The sequence below is a fragment of the Sinohyriopsis cumingii genome, chromosome 10 (genome assembly GCF_028554795.1).
Source record: "Sinohyriopsis cumingii isolate HCF-2022 chromosome 10, ASM2855479v2, whole genome shotgun sequence".
Lineage (NCBI taxonomy): Eukaryota > Metazoa > Mollusca > Bivalvia > Unionida > Unionidae > Sinohyriopsis > Sinohyriopsis cumingii.
Window position 1 is genome coordinate 30,397,941 of NC_142970.1, and position 23,440 is coordinate 30,421,380.

At 33.8% G+C, this 23,440-nt stretch overlaps 1 protein-coding gene across 7 annotated transcripts in view; it reads right to left on the minus strand.

The window, feature by feature from the left end:
* The window catches only part of LOC149789830 (anoctamin-4-like), a 190,558-nt gene that overhangs the window by 10,935 nt on the left and 156,183 nt on the right, over positions 1–23,440 (minus strand). For all 7 annotated transcript variants that reach the window (XM_089971827.1, XM_089971825.1, XM_089971822.1 and 4 more), the window contains 5 exons: positions 22,612–22,748; positions 22,040–22,192; positions 18,990–19,042; positions 14,203–14,387; positions 4,787–4,892 (listed from right to left, as the gene is read on the minus strand). In XM_089971827.1, coding sequence (XP_089827953.1) covers positions 4,787–4,892; positions 14,203–14,387; positions 18,990–19,042; positions 22,040–22,192; positions 22,612–22,748 — 634 coding nt within the window. The remainder of the gene's footprint in view (positions 1–4,786; positions 4,893–14,202; positions 14,388–18,989; positions 19,043–22,039; positions 22,193–22,611; positions 22,749–23,440) is intronic.

Genomic DNA, 23,440 nt, shown 5'->3' on the forward strand with positions numbered 1-23,440 from the left:
ATAGCATCTGTCGATAGTTTCAATTATTTGGAAATGTAATTTGATTCTTAAAAATCTCTAAAAACTAAAAGTCGAACCTGTCTCGTAGGTCACATTAAGCAATCACCTGTCTTAAACAGGCAGTTTTGCAAAGTCCCATCTATGTATAGAAAAAAATAAAACCTGAATTAAGGAAGTAACTGTTCTGTCTTTAGTGGCCAGCCATTTTTCTCATTTCCTGCTTAAGACAGATTTTTACTCCAAATCACTGTCATAGCATCTGTCTATGGTTTCAATTAATTGGAAATGTAACTTGATTCTTAAAAATCTCTAAAAACTAAAAGTTGAACCTGTCTTGTACATCATTCTAAGCAATCACCTGTCTTAAACAGGCAGTTTTGCAAAGTCCCATCTATGTGTAGAGCAAAAAAAAAGCAAGTACCTGTCTTTAGTGGCCAGGGATTTTCTCATTTCCTGCTTGAAACAGGTTTTACTCCAAATCAAAAATGAAGAAAGATCATTTCTTTAAAACAACCATAAACTATCTTAACCCTAGCAAAAAAAAATTGAAATAATTTTTTTAAGTTTTCAAATTTTAAAGTAAAAACTTACCATAAGTTGGCTAAATTTAAAGTTCTCATCTCTTGGTCAAAATAAGATAACCTGAATTCTATAAATGTTTCATGGCTTAAATAAGCATTGTGCATCTAGTAGAGCAAACAAAACTAATGATTCAGCAGGAACCTAAATCCTAATATACTGTCAAAAATAATGGTTGTCTTCTAAATTACAAGGGTTCCACCACAGAACAAAACAGAAGAAATGTTGTTTAGTCTTGTGACACCATAAGTTATTTTCAAATATAAAATAATTTTTTATGAATTAAAAAAGATGGGACAAAATTATAGCAATTTTTCCATGTACTGTAAGTCCTGAGACACCTTAGACATTTTTGTACAGAGTTTTGGTGTGTTTTATTGATCACAAAATTATTTTTAAAAAAAATAAAAAAAAAGTTAAGGGAGCATGATTATGAATTATTTGATGGATGAAATTATACATTTTTGAAATAGGTAGAAATATTAAAAAAAATAGAAGAAAATTAAATATATGCTGTTATTTTTCAAACAAATTATGTTAATTTATAACATATCATACAAAAAAAATTGGTATGCCCAAGCTTTAAAGGAGACCAGAAACGAATGGAAATATAGAATAATAATAAAAGTACTATAGCAGAAAACCTTATTCTCAAGTATCATCTGTGACCGTAATGCCAATATTTAAATATTGGCCTATGTTCTAGGAGCTGAATTTCCATGACCTCGTATGCAAAATTTCTATGATTATTTGGTTACTTTCGGGATCTAACATCATAGTAGCGACTCCAGCAGCCCAAGTGGGAGATGCCAGAGTAAAAGACAATGCTGTTTTGCGTTGCTTACGGGTGTAATAGAACATTAAGAAAGCCTGGACAATATTTTTTTTTATTTTCCAAAAGATAAAGGCATAATGAAAGAATGGATACATTATTACAAACGAGTCAATTTCAAAGCAACACCATATAGCACTCTGTGCTCGTTACGTTTCTCAAAAGAATGTTACGAAAGGGATCGTGAAAAATTGGCCGCTCAAGGATATGCAAATGCTAGGCCTAGACTAAAAGTTGGCGCTGTTCCAGACATACCTTTGGACATTTTAAATCCTGGGAAAAGTGTTAAACGTGTGAGTTACGAAAATAGGCAGAAGGCCGAGTAAGTGACCACAAAATGCACCAATCAATTCACAGATCTTTTATCAACACCAGCAGTGTTAAAAACAAACCTGATAGCCCGACACCCTGGGCCCCTCTGGTTTTAGTTCTGGCCCATCCTGTATTCAAAGTGAGGTGCCCATCAGGCTTGTCACAACAAAAAGTGTTTGCCTGAGGAAACTTTGATCGTACTGGTGAAATGAGTAAATGTATTTTCAAGATGTTGACATACATGCCTTAACACGGCACAATCTAAATCAAATCACCACTGTCCTAGGTGAAATTTAGATCTGATTTTAATCAAATGGAAGCTTTGCTAAAAATAAGATTCTAAACCTGTCATGTTTCGAGGAAGCACAATTTTCAGTAATCTTAAAAAAATTAAAAATTATAAAAAAAACTTTCAGTGTATGCCTGTTACATGTAAATCTGTAATTATTGGAACTGATATAAAAGTATCCCTTGGGCAGTTTAAATAGCAATTAAAAGAAAAGAGGTCAAAGTTTCACATTAACTGGCTGACAATAGAAATTGGGGGGGGGAGGGAGGAGACTATTGACCCAACCCCCTTGCCCCAATGTGCGATCGCCCATGGGATGTACCTTTTCTCCCTGTGATACGCCTTATTATTCACCCAGGACAAGCCCCTTTTGCGTATTCTGGTCAGCTCTGACTAAATTGCATAATAGCTAAAGTTCTGATTTAAGTATGCAAACAATAATGAACAGTTAATCCTTATCCTTGCATTAATCTTGTCTGAAGGCCTGCGCCTTCGGACATACTTCAAAGAAACCATGTTCGACAGTGTGTGTCTGCAAGCACCAGCAATTGATTGCCAAATAAACGATGCCTATTTTGTTGTTACTTATGATGCCAATCACTTCATTTTAACAGTTCATATCTGCAGCCACAAGTTTACCATACATGTGGCAACTGTTTTTCCCATGTTTTATGCCCCACCTTATTTCCTTAGGTTTAAGTTTTAATGCATGTAACACTGTTTGCTGAATAAAATATTTATTCTGAATTAGTTCTTTAGGGGCACATATACTGCATGGTATATTTTGTTTTATTCCTTGTTTTAATTTAATCATGGTAATTAAACTTTACATATACAGTAGAGGAATGTCAGGTGTTAACTGGCCGAGTTTCTTTGGCAGAAATGGAGATATGATTTTGTTTGCAGAGAAAATTTCACAGCATTCACAGTGATCATTCATTTAAGCTAATTGGTAACAATTTTATTCTTTTAATTTTTTTATATACTATAGTACTGTTGTAGTTGTTTAAAAACATCTGAAATTTACTTGAATAATGTTTAATGTTCATGTTCTATTTACTGAAGAAAAAAACCCTGTTGTGTGATATTAATTATTTCGTCCAGTGCCGGATTTAGACGTGTGTGCGTGATTTGAATTTTTAACGTAGCTTTAACAATTTTTCAGTCATATCGCTATGTCTGCAGTGTGGCAGTTTAGACTGTGGATTGCATACGTTATATCTATTTATAAATGGTTTGGGGTTGTTTTTTTTCTTCTTCTTCTGACAAATGAAAACTGCCAGACATAATGTAGTAATCCGGACTTCGCTGCGAAAAATTTAGAGGAGGTAGATGAGGAAATACCCCCAAAATCGGGAGGTTTTTCTCCCAGCTTGAGAGTTGACAGGAATGAACTGTCGAGGCTTGTGGAATTTCAGTCAGGACTTGTGCCTAACAAATTTCTTTTAGCACTGACCAGTACAGTACATAAACTATTATATCAGACAGCAGATTTAACTTCTGAATATGCAACCCAAATGTGGTCTCCTCCTGTTTGCCTCACTCACCATGTTTATGTTTGTATTCGAGGACTGGCTAGTATTGCATAACGTGACCACGTCATCTGTCGTCTCATCAAAACTCGGCAATTTACAGAATCATAGTATCTTCCACGCAATATAATCACTACCCACTTATGTTATTTAATTTATAAAACATTACAGTTGAATTAAAATCTGTAGAGAATTACATACGTAAAAGAAAAAGTTTCATTTCTGGTCTCCTTTAATTTAAGCAAACCAATATCCCATGTTAGGTTCAAAATAGTAAAGAGGTAAATCCCAAGTAATCTATTGAAGATCAATATAGAAATAATTGTTTAAAAATTAAGCTTTTATTTCAAAAATTATATTAAAAATCAAAAATTAAAAATAAGAAGTGGCAAAAAATGCAGAGCAAATGAAACAGTCATGACTTCTGTGAGGTATGGTATGTGGTACATAATGGTTAGGTTTTTAATTGTCTTGATGAAATTGAATCCTTTTGGTTACTGTAATCGATGCATATGTTTAGAAATTCTTGTAAATATTCCACACAAACAGCATTAACATGTATGTGGTATGAAATAAAATGCTTTCACAAAAAGTCTTCACACCACTTATGCATTTAGTCGATGCATTTACAAATAGAAGATGGAAGCCATCATAAACATGTGCACCATGTGGCTGCATTCAAGGTTTGAAAATTTTGGCTGCCATCAACTCGTCCTCCTGAAACATCATACAAAATATGATTCTCCTCCATCGCTTGTTGTAGTTGGAGCTTACATTACAAAGAAGAATCCAAATTACTTTATAACCTTTGATCTCCATATTATTTTTCCTTGGGGTTGCATCCAGGATCTGAAACCTACATTGTCATTGACTCATGCCTTTAAAATATCAGGTCAAATATGGTCACTCTCTTGCAAACAGTGTTCTAAGAGTTAAGAGAACAGAAAAAAATAGGGACAGATAGAACCTCTCACACTGTATCTGTAAAACAGTATGTAAAATAAATAGGATTTTAATAAAAAATATATGTAGGGAAATTAATTATATGTCAGAGGATATGTATGTCTAAAGTGACATTTGATGTTTGTTAACTATAGCAACTATACTGGCAGAAAGGTGATCATAACCCAAAAGCCACCTCTGTTGCTGGAAACAATGTACTGCTGCCTGTTTTACCCAGTCCTGACAAAAGCAGCTGACACCTTGTATGTCATCCAGATTATGGTACACTAAAAGTCTTACCTCAAAAACGACAATGAAGGCCAGTCTGGCTGCAAGTATATGCCAGAAGATAATACTGTACTCATACTCATTAGAAGAACCTGGTGGATTCCGGAAATCACGGTATCTGCAACAGAAAGCACAATGCATAACAAGAATTTCTTTTCTTTTCTTTATTCCTACTGGAAAGTTGGTTTTTATAGTAAATGCTGATTTAGAGAAAATTTGAAGGTCAAAGTGCCAATCTGACTAAATGTCTTAAAATTTCCTCCATAAATTTATATTTTCAAATGTCTTTCATACTGTTTTATATTTAATGATACACTGAAGCCCATTGATATAAGTCCTATACTCTCAAAATTTGTAGGAATTCCTTGTATTTGAAAAATTAATCAACTGTTATTTATGAACAATAAGAGACCCAAGTGGACTGAGATCATTCATCTGGCTAACATCTCTATAATAACCTACAGGTGGCCAAGAAATATGGGTCAGTTGAGTGCCTTCTGTGGAAATTTCTTCCAATGCTATTGATTGCATGTTTGAGGAAAAAAATTCTTTCAAGGTCTCTCAAGCTTAGCCAATTCTGAAATCCCCAATGCCAAGATGCATCGTGGCAAAGTTAGTCAAATTCTGCTGAGTATATTTTCTTTTTGTTATAAAGTGACGTAAATGTTTTTCCATTGTTAGTAACAGAAGCAATACTTGATGGTGGATCAGCATCACTTTCTCTCAAATTTGTTTATAAGCAGTTTTATAGAAGAAATAGTGAAAGTCATTATTATTCTATTTTCAGTAACAGCAGCCATATTTGATGGCAAATTAGCATCATTTGCACAAATGTAAAAAGCTTTCATGACAGGCTAATTTTGTCAAATTCAGTCAAATTTAATTGGTTTTTGAGAAGTCATTTGAAGGATTTTCTATTTTTAGTACCTCATGAACAGCCCCACCCTGGACCAGCAGCCACCCACTATTTATGGCCAGACTTCCTTCGAACTGCCCAGTTTGTGTTGAAAAGCAATTATCAAGAAAAGCCACCCACCTAACATAATTAGTGGCCTACATATAAGTGAAATAAATGTGAAATTACCTCCCAACAGGTTGCCACATTTTATTTTAATATGTGTCCAGAACCAATATTTAATTCATGTAGTATGGTATGTAATCTAATTATCTTTACCAATGTCAGGTTTTCATTACTGAATGAAGTGTTGGCTAAAGTACATGTACCACTAAGGTGAATATTATATCATTAATAAAGATGTTAAGAGGAAATGGAGTCAACAATGTTGTGACAGAATTTTGGGCTTCACGAAGCTGTTGAGTTTTTCCTCTTTGATGGTTATGACCAGATCTAATTGTCAAGATCATAACATGGTCAGTATTGGCTAAATATAGATTCTGTGCACTAAGAAAGAAATTAACCTTGAACATAGAACGGTACCAGACAAAGACTGAAAAATCACGTGAGAGTACATTTATCACTCCCTTTACTAACAGGGCATTTTGTCTAAGCTACAAAAGTTTTGTCTGCATAATTAAATTGCTGTAATGTAGAATTAGCAGCATAGGAATAAATCATTACAAAGCTTTAATATATCATCACATAAACAGATAACTAATACTTTAGAAGAAAAAGTAAAAGTTATTTGACCTGACAACAGTGGGGTGAGTTTAGCTGTTCTTACCGAAAACTTTTATGTTGGGAAGACTCAAAATTACCACATTGTAACAGATAAGGAGAATATTCTGCACCAGTGGAGCAATGGTGTAAATTGAAAGAGAATCATTTTAAAAGCCAAGCAATGTATGTACCTAGATTTAAATTACATTTTTGAAGGTTTTGCCATGTGTAAGCCAGCAATACCCCACTCGCATTTCATGCTAAAAAATAAAAAATATCAACTTAAGTCAACTAGAAATAAGTCTGAACCACCCTATAAGACAAGAACTTTTTAATAATTAACGATACTTTTAAATGAAAATATTAAATGTTTTGAAGTCTTGTATAGCTTCTTTACTACATACACATACATACATGTATACATATTTCTCGCATATACATTGCCCCTCTGCAGAGGCCACCTGTCTTATACAGCCACTTTCCCAGTGCAGAAGGTGTGGCTGTATAAGAGGGGCACCACTGTAATTCTGTTGACTGCATAGTTTCTATGGTTCCAAGGGTAATGAAGGGCAGATAACTCTGCCTTGCAGTTACTGGTATTTGAGTGGAAGATTCCATTAACTGACTTTTTTGAGTGGAAGATTCCATTTACTGACTTCAACTATTATATATCAGCATATTCTAACTGGCAAAATATAGGGAATTAAAAGTATTGGAAAGTGAAACTGACCATTGGAGAGTGGCACTCCTCACATAATTCCCAGAAATGAGGTGGTTTTGTAACAATCAGACAATCATACCTGATTCAAGCATACATCCTGATGGGTAAACCTGAACCAGAGTGCATACCCTGCCTGTGTAACACATTCTTGCTGAGTACATAAACTTCCATCATTCTGTTTTATTGTGATGGCAATCAAGAAACTTTATGATGATGTACCACCAGAGAAAACCTTGGGACTTTTGAGGGAATGTGGATAATATAATAAATTTACTCTATTTTTCAAGGATTTTAAATTTTTAACCATTTTTTTTATATTTTATATATCTTTTTCAGAACTTTAACACCATTACCTTTTACCTTTTATCTTGCAGCACATGTTTTTATTAGTTCGAAGAGTTTATCATGTCAACGTTTTTTGCAACTATTTATCTTTGCATTTTGACAACCTAAATTTAATTTGGCACAATATAGCCTGTATTTTGATTATGTGCCATTAACCCTATGCATATAGATTCCATTTTTAATAATGGATGCCATATCTGATTGTCAATTGGCATCATTGGTATACATTATATAGTCCTAAATGACAAATGATTTGTCAAATTCTGCTCAGCAGTTTCTCAGAAGTCATTTTATCAAATTTTAGTAATGGCTGTCATACTTTAAGATCGATCTGCATCATCTGTAAATGACTGAAGGCATCAAAGTCATGATGCCTTGTGTTAAATGTGGTTCCTATTCTGTTCAGTGCTCTTTTGATTATATTCTGTTGAATTCTCTTTATGTCAAATTTGGTCACATTCTGCTGAGTGCCCTTTGAAAAGAAGTCATTTAAAGGTTTTTCTGTTATGGTGGACATATTTGATAGTGGATTACCATCATTTGTTCAGGCCTGCCTGGCTGGGATGTTTTCTGTTAAAGTTTGTCACATTTTGTTGAGCAATTTATGAGAAGAAGTTGGTTTAAAGTTTTTAATTTCAAGTACTGGTGGCCATATCAGACAGCAGATAAGAAATATATGAATAAATGTCATGCCTGGGTGCTTTTCTCAAACTTGGCCATGTTCTGCCGAGTAGTTTTTTGAGACATTTTTTAAGGGTATTTATATTTTACTAATGGTGGCCATAATCGAATGGCAGCCAATGAATGAATTGTAATGTCATGCTAATTGGAGATTAAGTTTATGAGAAGTTCTAATTCACAACTGTAAACAGACATCATATAGTGCATGATGGACAAAAGACCAGACTATACACTCACAGCATTATAGGTAATAATAATAATAATAATAATAATAATAATGTTAATTTACAAGGATTCATCACAGTATTTTACAATTCCATAAAAGGAGAAATTGCAGACGAAAGAAAAGAAAAGAATGTACTTATTGATCATACAGATATACATGTAGCCATTTTCTTATCTTTTGAGAAAAGTATTTCACATGGGTACTTCTTCCATGTAATTAGAAAAACTATTCCAAAAGACTGAACTTCAATATGCAAAATGTTTCTTAATTCTTTAGGTGCTTTTTGAATTTCTGTAATTATGACTCGAGGCAGAAAAAAAAATGACAAATCTGCATTTGCTTCCTGTGGTTTGATCATATATAGGAGGTACTGAGAACCATCTTGATTTGAAATTTTGTACACAACTTCAGAGACGTTCTTCTGATAAGTATCCTTTCTTTGACTGAAATTATTTTTAGGTGGTCCACTGTATGAATAGACTCAGCATAACTCTGGAGTCTGATAAGATTCCTAACAGTTTCCAAATACCATATTATAATAATTTATGTTGAGATGAACATCGCTTTAATAAAACACTTTGTGGGCTGTTGTACTACTTTTAGTCTCTGATATATTTAGAGTCATTCCATTCTTTCTACACCAAATGTGGTATGATCAGTGTGGTATCATTTGAGTTTGGTATGATCAGTGTGGTATCATTTGAGTTTGGTATGATCAGTGTGGTATCATTTGAGTTTGGTATGATCAGTGTGGTATCATTTTAGTGTGGTATGATCAGACTGTGGTAAGGTCAGAAGGTGGTATCATCAGTGTGGTATGATTATAGTGTAGTATGGTCAGAGTGTGGTATGGTCAGAGTGTGGTATCGTCAGTGTGGTATCATCAGCATAGAGTAAAGCTGAAATATAAGATTGAAATTTTTGATAAAATTAAATACATGAGGGGACTAAATTCTAAACCGTGGAACACTATATTGTACAAACTGATCACTTGTGAGTACTACATTTAATATAACCTCACTGCGAGATAAGATGAAAACCATTTTACAGCCATATGTCCAAATTTATAAATTTGAAGTTCCTCCTGAAGAATCAATGGTCAATGAAATCAAATGTTTTTTTAAAATCTATCCAGACTGTACGTCCAAGCTTTTTCTCAATGAAGACTTCTAACCATCTATCTACCATTGACATTAAAGCTTTCTGATAAGACTGACTGCACTATAAATTCTGTTGGATTACTGTGAAATAGGTTGTTCCTTACAAAGAAATCCATTAAAATTTTTCTATTAATTTTGAAAGAGCTGAAGAGCTGAAATAAGTTTAAAATTTGTGAATTGGTTGATTTTAGCTACCTGGGGGAAATGCCAAGTTTGCTTTCAAAAGTACTGGGCCAATTATTACCTACCCATAGCAGTTTGTACCCCACCTACTGATTTTAAGAATGACAAGCCTCAATGATATCAAAAAATGTACAGAACTTGGTCATTTCATTCACGAATTTATAAATTTTTTAACTGTCAACTAATATTGCCATATTACTTGCATTTTAAAAAAATTCAGAAGAAAACAGTGAAAATGCTCATTGTTTTTACTGAAAACTCATTTTGTTTTGAAACATGAATAAGATGCCCGTGTTGGGTATACAATTGGATTCATTATATCCTTGATGATTTTTGTTTTACATTTTCAAGGCGGGGTACAAACTGCAGGAAAGGGGGTAGAGGTTGTGGGTGGGGTGGGGTGGCAGGTCAATGCTACAGTCCCATTCATTCTCAGATTTTCTAGCAATAATTATTCCCAGCTTTCTGATTGTGCGTGTTTTATTAGTTTATTCCTCCAAAATGTAAAATATTCTCCTTCATTTCTCCTGGCTTTTAGCCTTCATTTCTCTTGGCTTTAGCTCTTTCTCAAGTTTTCATAACTGCAATAATATCAGCTATCAACCATTCCAGTTTGGGTGCATACTTAAGCCTTTCGAGGTGATTGGTAATTGTTAACTAACCACATCTAAAAATATATTTTATCCAGGCTTCAATGGCTTCTTATAAAGATACATTATCATGTACATGTGAACTATTTCATGTCTTATTAATTCCTTTCTGCTACCTCTAAATATCATCCAATTCCTACAAGTATTGTTGTTGTTGTTGCTTCTGGGTTTAGGACACACGGTACTAATTATACGGAAGAACTGTGAACCAGTCTAGAAATGGGTGAAGAAATGATAGAGTATTTACAGGTTTGGTGGTCCATATTTGGTTAATAATGAAAATTAAAATTTTAGGAAAAATATCTTTTGCGAGCTTGTCCTATATGTAATGTAAAAAAAATATTGACAAATTTCTACTGATGCAACTTTAGCATTTTTACAGGCTTGACTCAGGAGTACTCAATACTGAAAGTAGCACCTGATTCATTTGGTGCAGAATCAATAACACGTGTTTCATGCACATGTATGTAAACAAATTGCCGCGGGTCATATGGTGTTCTCCACACATAAGCTTGCACCAAGGTTAGATGTGCACGAAAAATTATAGGTGTCATTATCAGCACCCATAAATTTTAAGTTATTGAATTCTGAATATGATAGTGTTTCCATATGTTTACCATTGGAGTGGAATTAGTACCGTGAGTCCTATATGTGACCTATACCATAATAGGAGTTTGTTGTTTCCATGGTTACCACATGCATACAGGGTATCAATTTGGTGGTTTTTACATATGACAATCATAATGGAGTCTTTTTATCATGGTTTGAATGTGATTTTGGAGAAAAATTCTATACAAAAGACAGATGGGGATGGTTTTATACAATGGAGAGTGGAAGTAGATAGCTCAGGCCATAGGGAGAAGAGCATAGTATGGCCTGATGGCAGAATTTCATATGATGGTACCCATAGATTGGCCTATATGGTTAAATACCATTTAACACATGCAACAATTCCCCAAAAGGGGGTGGGGGTGGGGAGATTTTATATGTAAGCCACTTATGTCACAATCACTTATGTATCAGTACTGATCATTTATCTTTAGAGACACACTCAGCAGATCAAAGCAGAGAACATTGTAAAAATAAGGACTGTGCACAAAACTGCACATGCTGCATTGCCTCAACCTGTAAATTGAATTATTATATGTCGAGTCACATTGAATATCAATTATACCGGTCTTATTTCTTATCCTAGAATTAAACTCCTTGACACCTATTCTATGTTCAGCATGTTTCTCATATTGGTACATTACATTTTTGGGTAAACAGTATTGGAACTTTTCTGCATTCCTTTTGTTGAGGGAGCAGGGAGGGATATTTTCACTTAAAATAATAGTTTTCAACCCTTCATTCCAAATATAACTCTGCAAAAGTCCTATCTGTATTGCATTCTTTACACAGGCAGTTTTTCTTCCCCAACCTCTCTTCATACAGTTGAAACATTCTTGATATATAACTGCATGGTGAACATACTGCTCTCTCCCACCAAACCAGATCTCTTTTTTCTTCATGTACCAAGTCCCATGATAGAAAACCTTCATACTCAGGGTGTTGCAACTTGTGGTCTCAGAACACATTATTCCAAATCTCAGCATTTGATTACTGCATGCACTAAGCGATATGTGTTTTGTTCACCATATATGTTGTTGTGAATAAATGAAAACAAGCTTCATGTCAGAAATATGGTTTCATATTTGAAACAAAAGCTATTTATAAAACCTACATTGCTCTGTTCTTACCATCAAGTAATAGTAAGGAATCATTTAGCTGTAAATTAGACCTTGCTATTTGGTTTGCCAAATCAAGGTGTATTACCTCCCCTTTGACTGTAATTGAGTGATTGCAATGTTTGCTTTGTTTCTCTTTTGTTCAATAATGTATGCATTTTTTCAGCTTTATATTAAAAAGTAAGTAATTTAACACTGCTTATAGTGGAAAGCAGCCACAGTAATGATTTTTAGACTTTTTCTTAACTTTTTATGAGCTTTGGGTAAATGTAGGTATATGTTTATGTATTAGACAACTTCAATATGCAATTCAGTTCTATTACTTAAATTTAACAAGTAGTGTATTCAGTGACAATTTTTATCAGTGTCTGCATACTGCATAGAGAAATGAACTTGTCTTGGCATAGCAAAGTTTTTCACACATTTCTCCACCTCCAGCATACTTAATAGCTTGAGTCATAACAGTTTGTGCATACACTTTCTGTCTCCAACATCAATGTCAGCATTATAGGAACTTTGGATAGCTTTTTCAAATTTGTCTCTTGATGTCCTTATGTAACATACCTCATGTTGATGTGTTATTTGGGTTGATATACATTCCCTCCACCCCCTTTGTTGTGGGGAACATTACCAGGCTTGAAGAAATTACTCTGTCTATTCTTTGCTTATTCACTCTTCCCCATAGTTTTATACTAAAAAGTAGCACTATGTTGTTTAATTATTCAGTATAATACAGCTTATGGAACTCTTCCTTGGCTTTTACACCTTTTTATTAACATTTGGGGGTCATGAATCACATGTGATGATAGTTTAAATAAGTTTGGAATATCAGCATCTCTTGATGCTTCATGGGTGTGTGTATTTGTTTTAGTCACAAAAGGGCAATGGCCTCGTATCATTTTGACCTGTCATGTGGCACACTTATTTGTTTTGTTTGATTGATGTGAATAGGGATGCACTGTGTGTTATTTCTGTGAGAGTCAGCAAGAAAAGAAATGCAATTTTGAAATTTAAAACTTTTAAAACTTGTCTTATAGCCAGTGAGAGATGAAAATACAATGCGTCATGTAATTTGATACCTGTGATGTCATACTTGCTGATGTCAGCATGCTTGTGTTTCTTTTGTGTAGCATGCATGCCATAGAAAGATAACATGAAGATACAAAGGCAGAAAACAATTATTTTAATAACAAGAAAAAGCCATTAATAAGTACAATACAACACAGCAACATGTAATGCGGATGCAATTTAACTACAGATATTGGTATCACATAAAATGCTATTGCACTATTATCCATGCACAAGCATGGCCAATTCTTTCTTACAATTATGCTCTAATATCAAGGAGTAAAATACAACTTTTTCAAAAAAAATTAAATCTGGTTATAGGACACACGGTACTAATTATACGGAAGAACTGTGAACCAGTCTAGAAATGGGTGAAGAAATGATAGAGTATTTACAGGTTTGGTGGTCCATATTTGGTTAATAATGAAAATTAAAATTTTAGGAAAAATATCTTTTGTGAGCTTGTCCTATATGTAATGTAAAAAAAATATTGACAAATTTCTACTGATGCAACTTTAGCATTTTTACAGGCTTGACTCAGGAGTACTCAATACTGAAAGTAACACCTGATTCATTTGGTGCAGAATCAATAACACGTGTTTCATGCACATGTATGTAAACAAATTGCTGCGGGTCATATGGTGTTCTCCACACATAAGCTTGCACCAAGGTTAGATGTGCACGAAAAATTATAGGTGTCATTATCAGCACCCATAAATTTTAAGTTATTGAATTTTGAATATGATAGTGTTTCCATATGTTTACCATTGGAGTGGAATTAGTACCGTGAGTCCTATAATGCCATTTTTCAGCACATGATAGGCTATACATGGTGGACAGTATAACTGGTGGAGGAAGAACACAGAAAAGCCCCAGTAAGAACCACCAACTCAAGGGAAGCTACAGGCAAGCTTTCTCACATACTCACATTGGCTACAAGTATTGTATCATTAGCAAAACAATATACAATCAGAACTACACGATGAACACTTACAAAACAAGAATGCACTATGATGACTATATTAAGGACAAGACACTTTGAAACTTACCTGCATGTTGTAACATTTCCAAATATTTCAAATTTTGTGTGATCAGGTATACTCTGTTGCTGAAAGTTTGTCACGTTGAAGGTGGACAAACTAAAGTCATAATAGTACTGTGATGTTTGGTTGCTGTAGAAATACTTGTAGACCATTCTGGGGATAAACTCTGATGTGAAGGCTATGATTACGGCCTGTGATAGAAAAGAAAATATTTCATAACACAAGTGGAAGAGGTACCATATATTATAACTTATAATGCACACCCAGCTACAAAAAAATGTGGACTCGCACAATGTACCAACAACTCAAAGCCTATGCTATTCTTTCTACCTATAATTTCAGCAAAACTGCATTAGACACTAATCAGCTGGCACAGTATGAATCCTGTCCACCTGCAGATCTTGCTTTAAGTTTTCTGCCTATGGTGTTCATTTTACACATGTAAATAAGAATATTCAAACAAAAGACAATCCAAAACATTAACATTAAGAAACAAAATATTTGAAACAAATTTTGAATATATATATATATATATATATATATATATATATATATATATATATATATATATATATATATATATATATCTGTGTGTGTGTGTGTGTATTTGAAGAACAAAAAAGAAATGTATAGGTCACTGTTTGAAATCAACCAGTGGCAAGTCTTTAAATGGAATATCTCTTAATGCATCATGCAATGGCTCTACCATGACAAAGACTAGAACAATCTTAATTTTTATAAGTTACATATGAACCAATGAGTTATTTTATTTTGAAAATTAACCAGTTTTGTAAATAAATTGAAAAAGTGCTTCATTATAATTGCTTAGTGACAGGAGATGTAGTGGCATAATGGTTAGTATGCCAGACTTGCAAACAAGTAAAAGTTGATTATAAACCAACAATCAGATCTGCCCAAGTGCCCTGGGAATAAATAACCTTCTTGTGTCAGTGCAGTAAAATGTTAAACCAAACCAAAACATACCTTAAATGAACAGGTCATCCATTAACGAGAATACATTAACCTTATATGAAGTTTTATTGGTATCAGAAAACGAATAAGCTTGAATTCAGGATATGTAACTTTTCTGGTATGTTCTTCAATTAAATCAAGGATAAACACTGCTTGTTAAGACAATTAAGTGGTCTACTCTTGGAAAAATGGATTGGCACCAAAATCCTGTCAATCATCATAAAATGGAATTTTATGATCTTCTGTGAGTGTAACTGCAGGGAGGGTTTTAAAGGTATGCCCAAGTTATGATCAGGCAAGAAGCATCTAAGAAACATTTTCTCATTCCAAAACTTGGTCTCTTCTCCAAATATGTTGCCTGATCATAATACATTCTGGAGAATAGTTAATGGGAAGAGGAGCAAGTTACAATCCACTTCCAGGAAAAAGCCCTGCCTCCAGTTTCCTCATACACCCCTCCCTCAATAACTTGCGCACATTTGGGTCGACTGCACTTTAAGCGAGGGCACAAGTTACTGTGGGACCTCCAAAAACTGAAGAAAACAATCCTCTTAGACATTGAGAAAACTGCAATCGGGGGAGCTAGGGAACTGGGCTGTTTAATGACTGAATCCTTGTTTTACAATCAAGTTGAAAATAATTGTTAATAACATGCATTTTCTAATGAAATTGTTCATTATTCTGAATAAATAACATTTATTTTTAAAACATCCAACATGTGAAAGAGCGTCCCAACTGGTTGCTATGACCATCACATGTTCTCAAAAACATATGTGTATTACATCACTGCTTTTTGTTTTGTTGATTAGTCTAGTTCCCAGAGTGGTATTTAAAAGTAAAATACCAAGTAGCAGGGAACTAAATTAACTGCTGATACACCACCAAATAAAATCCCTTTCATTAAAAACACTAGTGACATTTTTTCGTGAAATAATTGTCTAAGTCAAAACTCAATTTTTGTATTGTTCAGTTAGTACAATGTTGATGTCGTGATTTCATTGAAAGTAATAGTGAAACTTCTTATCATCCTTGAGGATATCTCAAAGTGCAAACGTATTTTCAAATAATGATTTTTATTGGCGAGATACTATCATATACTTGACCTGGAAATAATTTCAATCTTGGTTATTTTGCACCTAGCACCATGTCATGCATGAATGATAGTTGTCTTCAAGATAAAGGTTGATATTTCCCTCTTGTTTGCAATTTTGCTGGACCCAGTTTTCAGTCGGACCTTTGAGCACAACCAAAACGATTTGTTTCTCAATGTTCATGTCAATGAACAATGTGTCATGTGTTATCGGACATAATACACGGTACAGTATGGATGCCAATGCTACATATACATGGTTCATGAATATATTTTATCTTTAATGCTCATGATGAAAAAAAAGGAATAATTGATAACAATACAAGGTTAGTTTCATTTTTTTTATCATCAAATAAGCGTTTTATATTTTACTGAAACATACATTTGGGGGTAGCAAATTCAATACAACTTTAATTTTATTTCTTAAGTTTTGGGACAAATGACCTAGGTGAAAAAAGTTTCACCATAAGTTCCGGGTCAGGAAGAAAAATAATTGTTTTACCATGTCCCAACATATACAGTAAATATGTATTCCTACAGAACATGTTTGGAAATTCAAATCTGAGTAATAAAATAAATAATGTCCACTTTTTCAAAGCACTTACAAAGACAAAAAATATTTGGTAGTCCTAGCATTGTCAAATATCAACACCATACATATATGCAAACACTCACATAATCACAAGCATACCGATATTAAATAAAAACGTGCATCAGATTTCTGTCTTTAAAATCTATTGGATGGCAAAATATATGCTTAATCTGATGCAGTTTTAGCTGCTTTCCATAGTTCAATAGTGGATTTGTTGTTCTAGTTGTTCTAGGGTTTAACGCCATTTTTCAACACAAGATAGGCTATACATGGCGGCCAGTATAAGTGGTGGAGGAAGAACCCTGGAAAACCCAGGGAAGAACCACCGACCCACGAGAAGCTACTGGCAGGCTTTCCCACCTACCCACGCTAGCCGAGCCTTGGACTCGAACCCACGCAGACAGAGGTGAGATGGCAGTGATCCGGAACGGTGAGCGCTTTAGACCACTCGGCCACTCGGGGCCCCTTAGTGGATTTGAAGGTAATACAAGTATCATTAGTGTTCATCTTGGTACTCACTAGACACTGTACGGTACAGTTGTCCAAACTTCCCAGTTAGATTCTCAGTGCGAATCCTGGTCAGATCTGACCAACATAATGTCAACATTACCAGACCTTTATGTGATGCAGTATGACCATGAAATTTATTTGTCTCTAAAGAAAATAAATATGTACCACATTTGGGACTGACCATTGCATTGGGGGTAGGAGGAGAACAATATTTATAAATTTAATAGGGCCTTTGCAGGTAATACAGCAATAATAAATACCTCTGTAAAGTTCAGGTGTTATCAACACAAATTTACTGTGCAAAATCTCTTTACTGTCTTTCAATCAATCTATTTCATAGCTAAAATCATCCTGAAAAACATGGGTCAATTAATAGTTAGTATTTTAACAAGACAAAGGTAACAAATTGAGAATAAAGAGAACCAATCTGAATGTTCAATTCATGGTGTTGACTATGTCTTACTCAGACAGACATAGCATGCTACAGACAGATGGTACTCCTATTCAGACAGGCATAGCATGCTACAGTCAGATGGTACTCCTATTCAGACAGGCATAGCATGCTACAGACAGATGGTACTCCTATTCAGACAGGAGCAGCACCCTACAGACAGATGGTACTCCTATTCAGACAGGCATAGCATGCTTCAGAATAACTAATGTAGTTACGGTTGCAGTATGTGCCATGAATTAAATGCTCTCCCTTGCTGCTGTTCTTGACAAAGTAAAATTCCATGAACCTGAGTTTTAAAATTTATTTTGCTGGGTTTTGCTTGGTTCTTTGATAGCATATTGCTCCCTGAGTCACACACTTCAAAAATGAATCACACTTGGATGCTATTCCCACAAATGAAATAATCATATTTTGCATTTTATATCTGGAGTAAAAATTCGACTTCAAAGAAATGTTGCCGCTGGCCACAAACTTTTTTATAGTTAGCTTCAACCTTTATATTCAATGCAGTGATGTCTCTTGGATGTACTTTAGCATGTCTCTCTGATGTACTTTACTTAGATGATTTGGGTTGTCCTACTTTGTGTACTTTAGACTGGACATATCACCCTTGCATGCCTAAATACTGTCAGAAAATTAATTGCCCCTATTGTCAGTCGTTTGCCCCAAGGATAGGTTTAGTGGAGCGTTGAGCAGGATTGTTTACCTTTCATACATACTGATTACAGTCATAACTATATCATAATTTTATCATGGTGGTCAAGAAATGTGTTTCTTCTGGCATTTTGGTTGCTGAAAAACTCTATGGCTAAGAGTCATAAAAATAATATTTTTTAAACCTGACCATGTCAGGGGCTTTGGGATTCTGAAATTGTGTTACACTGCCTTTTATTACAGGTATGTAAAAAAAAAAATTGTGGTCCCTTAAAATTTTCAACTGGTTCAATGTTTTCCTAAATTTTGCATTGCAGCTTTGAAAAGAAAAGTGGGCCACTGATTCATTACAAAGGCCAACTGGTGTTCTAACCAAGAAAGATCCCTGCATGTATATAATATTTTTATCAAAAGATGATAAAACAACATATATATATATATAAAATCAAGACTCTGAAACGTCATCTTTTAACACTAACCAATATGTAACATAAAGAAAAATTGCTTTTTGCTCAACTTACATTTGTCACAATAGCAATTGCTGTAATCCCTGTCAATATTCCATACCAAATTCCTGAAAATAAAAGATACCATAACCTCTATTATTCCATCGCAAAAATATAGGACAAAAAGCCCATACACACAGCAAGGTAATGTATATAACCTTTGCTGTGAATGCCAAGAAATCAAGTTGCACCATGTGAACTACACTATTACTCTATAAAATGAACCTTCCAGAAGCAGAATGTTTCACATTTGTACCATGTTTACCACACTATTATTCTGTAAAATGAACCTACCAGAAGTAAAATGTTTCACATTTATACCTTGTTTACCATTCTGTTACTCTGTAAAATTTACCTTCCAGAAGCAGAATGTTTTACACTTGTACCACGTTTAGCACACTATCACTCAGTAAATTAAGTTTCTCTGGCAATACTTACCCAATCACATTAACATGAGGAATATAAGCCTGCTAGCAATGAATCCAGCCCTTTTAAACATGAAGATTCATCATGTAAAGTATGTTTACACCTCAAAGTTGGCATGTATGATTATTACATGGAAATGTTATAAGTTAATATAATTTGTTTGAAAAGTCAATAAATTTATTTAATTCTCTGCTTTCTCATTTTTTCTGCCTAATTCAGATTTGTGTATAATTTGATCAGACCATGACAAGAATTGAGCATTTGTGGGTTGCTGTAACAGTGACTCTCCCTTTTTACTATCTAATTATTTTGTTTATCCATTATTGATTAAAATTTCATATCAGTGTACTAGTAATTATGTTTTTATTTTGTTCACATTTAGGCTAGTAAGCATATTAATTTTACATAACAGTGCCACTGCATGTACACTGAAGGTTTAAACTTGTGCTCACTGAATGAAGTACATCCCACTGAATTAAGTACATCCTTTGGATTCCAATCATAGGCACCATTACACTAAAGTTAAATAATAGTTAAGTTTCAGAAATTAACCCATTTCAAATAGTTTTCCATATAAATTGTGTAAATTGTCATTTACAATGAATGACCCATGCTATTTAGTGTCATCCAAACCTGTTACACTCTATGACAAACAATATACATTTTTAAGGCAAAAATCTTAAAAATAAATTAAAAGAATGTTTAATTAGTGATTTTAATCACACTCAAAGTCATGTTTGAAAATGATATAAATGTCAGGTAATTTGATGAATGCTGACTGCAAACTGAAATTATCAAAAATGTGGGTATGACGCAGACCTGCCAACCCTAACAAGATCTTCCCAGTAAGGTAGTTGGTTTTTTTTTTTCCCTTATGTTGGACCAGTTTTCAGTGAGGTTTAACAAAATAGCATGTACTACTATTGTCAAGGGTGATTTCCATAAAAATTGCAGCAAAATCATAAGGGTTGACAGGTCTGCCTGAGAAACCAAACAAGAATGCAAGCTTGCCAAGGCTACAGATATCGCATTTAAATGCAAAATAGAACAAAATAAATAGGAAAAATCACAATCATTAAAATCTTTGGTTTAATGATCTTACACTCTGTGATTCTATGATTATTCTACCCCAACCCAACAATATTCACAGTGAAAATCTGTACAAGAATGTTTTAGTGAAATTAGAAATTGTATAACTTTTCATATGACACAGTCAATAATGTCAAAAATTAAACCATAATTTGTTGAAGATCAATTTTTCAAATTAATGCAAAATATTTTAACTTCTTTTTATTGATGCAATAATACTGCACATCACAGAATGTAAACAAAAAGAAAATCTAAGGAGTACATATAACAAATTATTTCAAGAATGAGGTGGAAACACTGTACTATCCCAAGTGGTGAAGTCATGAGAGGCCAAATGAAATGTTTCCACTTTGCAAGTGAAGTCATGAATGACAAAACGTTTTCACTTCACAAGTAGTGAAGTAACAAGTGACAAAAGAAACTGCTTCCACTTCACAAGCTGATGTAGACCCACAGTTCAGTTTACATAACAAAACATACTCATAGAGGGACATGATCACAAAACACATATCCTCTATAGCTAAATTGAAAGGTACATACTTGAAAATTTATTTGAGATTTTGCCATCTGTATCAGCAGTTTAAAGTTATGCCATTGAGTTTTCCCCATTAAAAAAATCTATAAATAGTCTTAACAGAAAAAAGAGCCTACATCAAAATTACATCACTAGAAGCTATGAATTATTTCAAATGTTTATAGAAAGTTACTTCTCTATAAAATGTAAAATCCAGAATATAAAATCCAGACCAATTCCATGTTTGCATTTAATGAGTCTTTTTCAAAGGCAAATACAAAACATAGACAAGACAAACAAATAAAATAGAAAAACAGTTACGTTTGCGAAACTTTACATGGCTGTTTCTACAGGAATTCAACCTTTTAATTTTATTATATTTCAACTAGTTTATTTCAGCTTGTTGCTGATACTGGAAAATATATGTACTGACCTAGAAATTGATGAGCCATAACGACATCTGTTATTTTATGCAAATTTATGTAAGTGTAAATTATATCCTAGATATTTCATTGATATAGTAGTCATAGGCTATTAAGCAAATTTAGAGAATTATTTAAAAGAAAATGTGTCGGCTGCAAAAGATAATTGTATTTGTGCATGGTTGTCTTTTTCAGGTCTTCTTGGTTTAAACCGCTTGGTTTCAATGTTTTAAGGTGGCATATCCATTAAGATTCCTTTTCTTTCCTGGTTTGGGGACTCCAGTTGGGGTTGTGAGCAATTGCAATAAGTATTATATCACTGAAAGTGTGGCCAGGGGAGAAGAAGTGTTCTGCAACCGGGCTTCTGTACAGCTTCTTTGTCATCCAATCAGATCTATGAAGGTTGATCCTCTTGTGTAGCTTTTCAGTTTCTCCGACATTCTGATTGCTACAGATCTTAGATGTGATGAGATAAATTACATTCTCTGTTTTGCATTGGCATTATATATATATATATATATATATATATATATATATATATATATATATATATATATATATATATATATATATATATATATATATATATTCTTGTTGTGACACCTTATACTTACCAATATCTTGAGCCCTGGCAGCAAGTGGACGTTTCCATGCAGTGACAAACTTATATGCATCTATTCTGATCTCAAAGATATTGTTAAGGAGAGCAAAAAGTGGAGCCAAGGGGAATGCAGCCACAAATATTGTCACAAAACCATACTGGATAACTGAAAAACAAACCCAAGTTATAAAGTTAACCTTTGAACCCAAGTTATGAAATTAACCTTTTAAGTACAATTCATGAACCCAGGCAGTGCTTGCCACAAACATGGAAACAGTTACAAAAGTGTCAACTAAAGAAATTAATTTCTAATTTATTTAAATATTTTCTTTTACCTAGTTCCAAATATTTACCAATATTCAAAATATTTTAATAAATATATTACAAAATTATTGTGTTCAATAAAATGTTGCCTGAAATGAATTGCACATTAGAGATTCATGACTATAATGTCTGACCAACATGAGCGAGATACATAACTGCACAGACTTTACATTTCTAAATAAGTCAGAAGATGATATTGCTACGTTATTTGTATGCCACAATATCTTGTGGTCTTTATATAATGAAATGGTAAAATCTTACCCATTTCAAGGTATTCGTCAAATAGTCCAAGTTGGGGCATTTCAGACAAGTTGTAGTCTTGCTCCCATCTTGTGTATACAGTAAGATCTGAGGTGTCTTTTTCTGCCGATCGTGATCTGAACCACACCATGATTTTCCTGTACCAGAAATAAAAATAAAACACAGAGTCAACATTATTGTGGAATATGCTTTGCTTTCTTTAAATAGTGAAATTTCTTACTGTGAAATTATGTTAAAGTTTTAATGTGAAAGTAGTCTTGATGTTGTCTGAGACAATATCCCTACTGCAACATACTATTGTAATCAATGATTACACACACAGCTCACCCTGTTAAGGAATGACCTTCTGTCTACAATATCCCTACTGCAACATATTATTGTAATCAATGATTACACACACAGCTCACCCTGTTAAGGAATGGCCTTCTGTCTACAATATCCCTACTGCAACATATTAAACTGAATGTAATCAATGATTACATACACAGCTCACCCTGTTAAGGAATGGCCTTCTGTCTACAATATCCCTACTGCAACATATTAAACAGAATGTAATTATTGATTACATACACAGCTCACCCCATTGTTAACACATTAACCCCTGGAGGTTTTTGTCATTTTTGCCTGAAAATCGAGTAGGAAACAAATTTTGAAAGCTATTTCTGAATAGATTAGAAAACACCAAATCCTTGGTGATCTTTCAATAACATACTGCCTAGTTGTGTTAGAAACATAGTTTTTCATTGGCTATTTGACTCGAGCATGAGCAGAAGGGTGAAAGTTGGGAGTTCTTTTTTCTTTTTTTTTTGCTAAACGGAGCCATTATTTT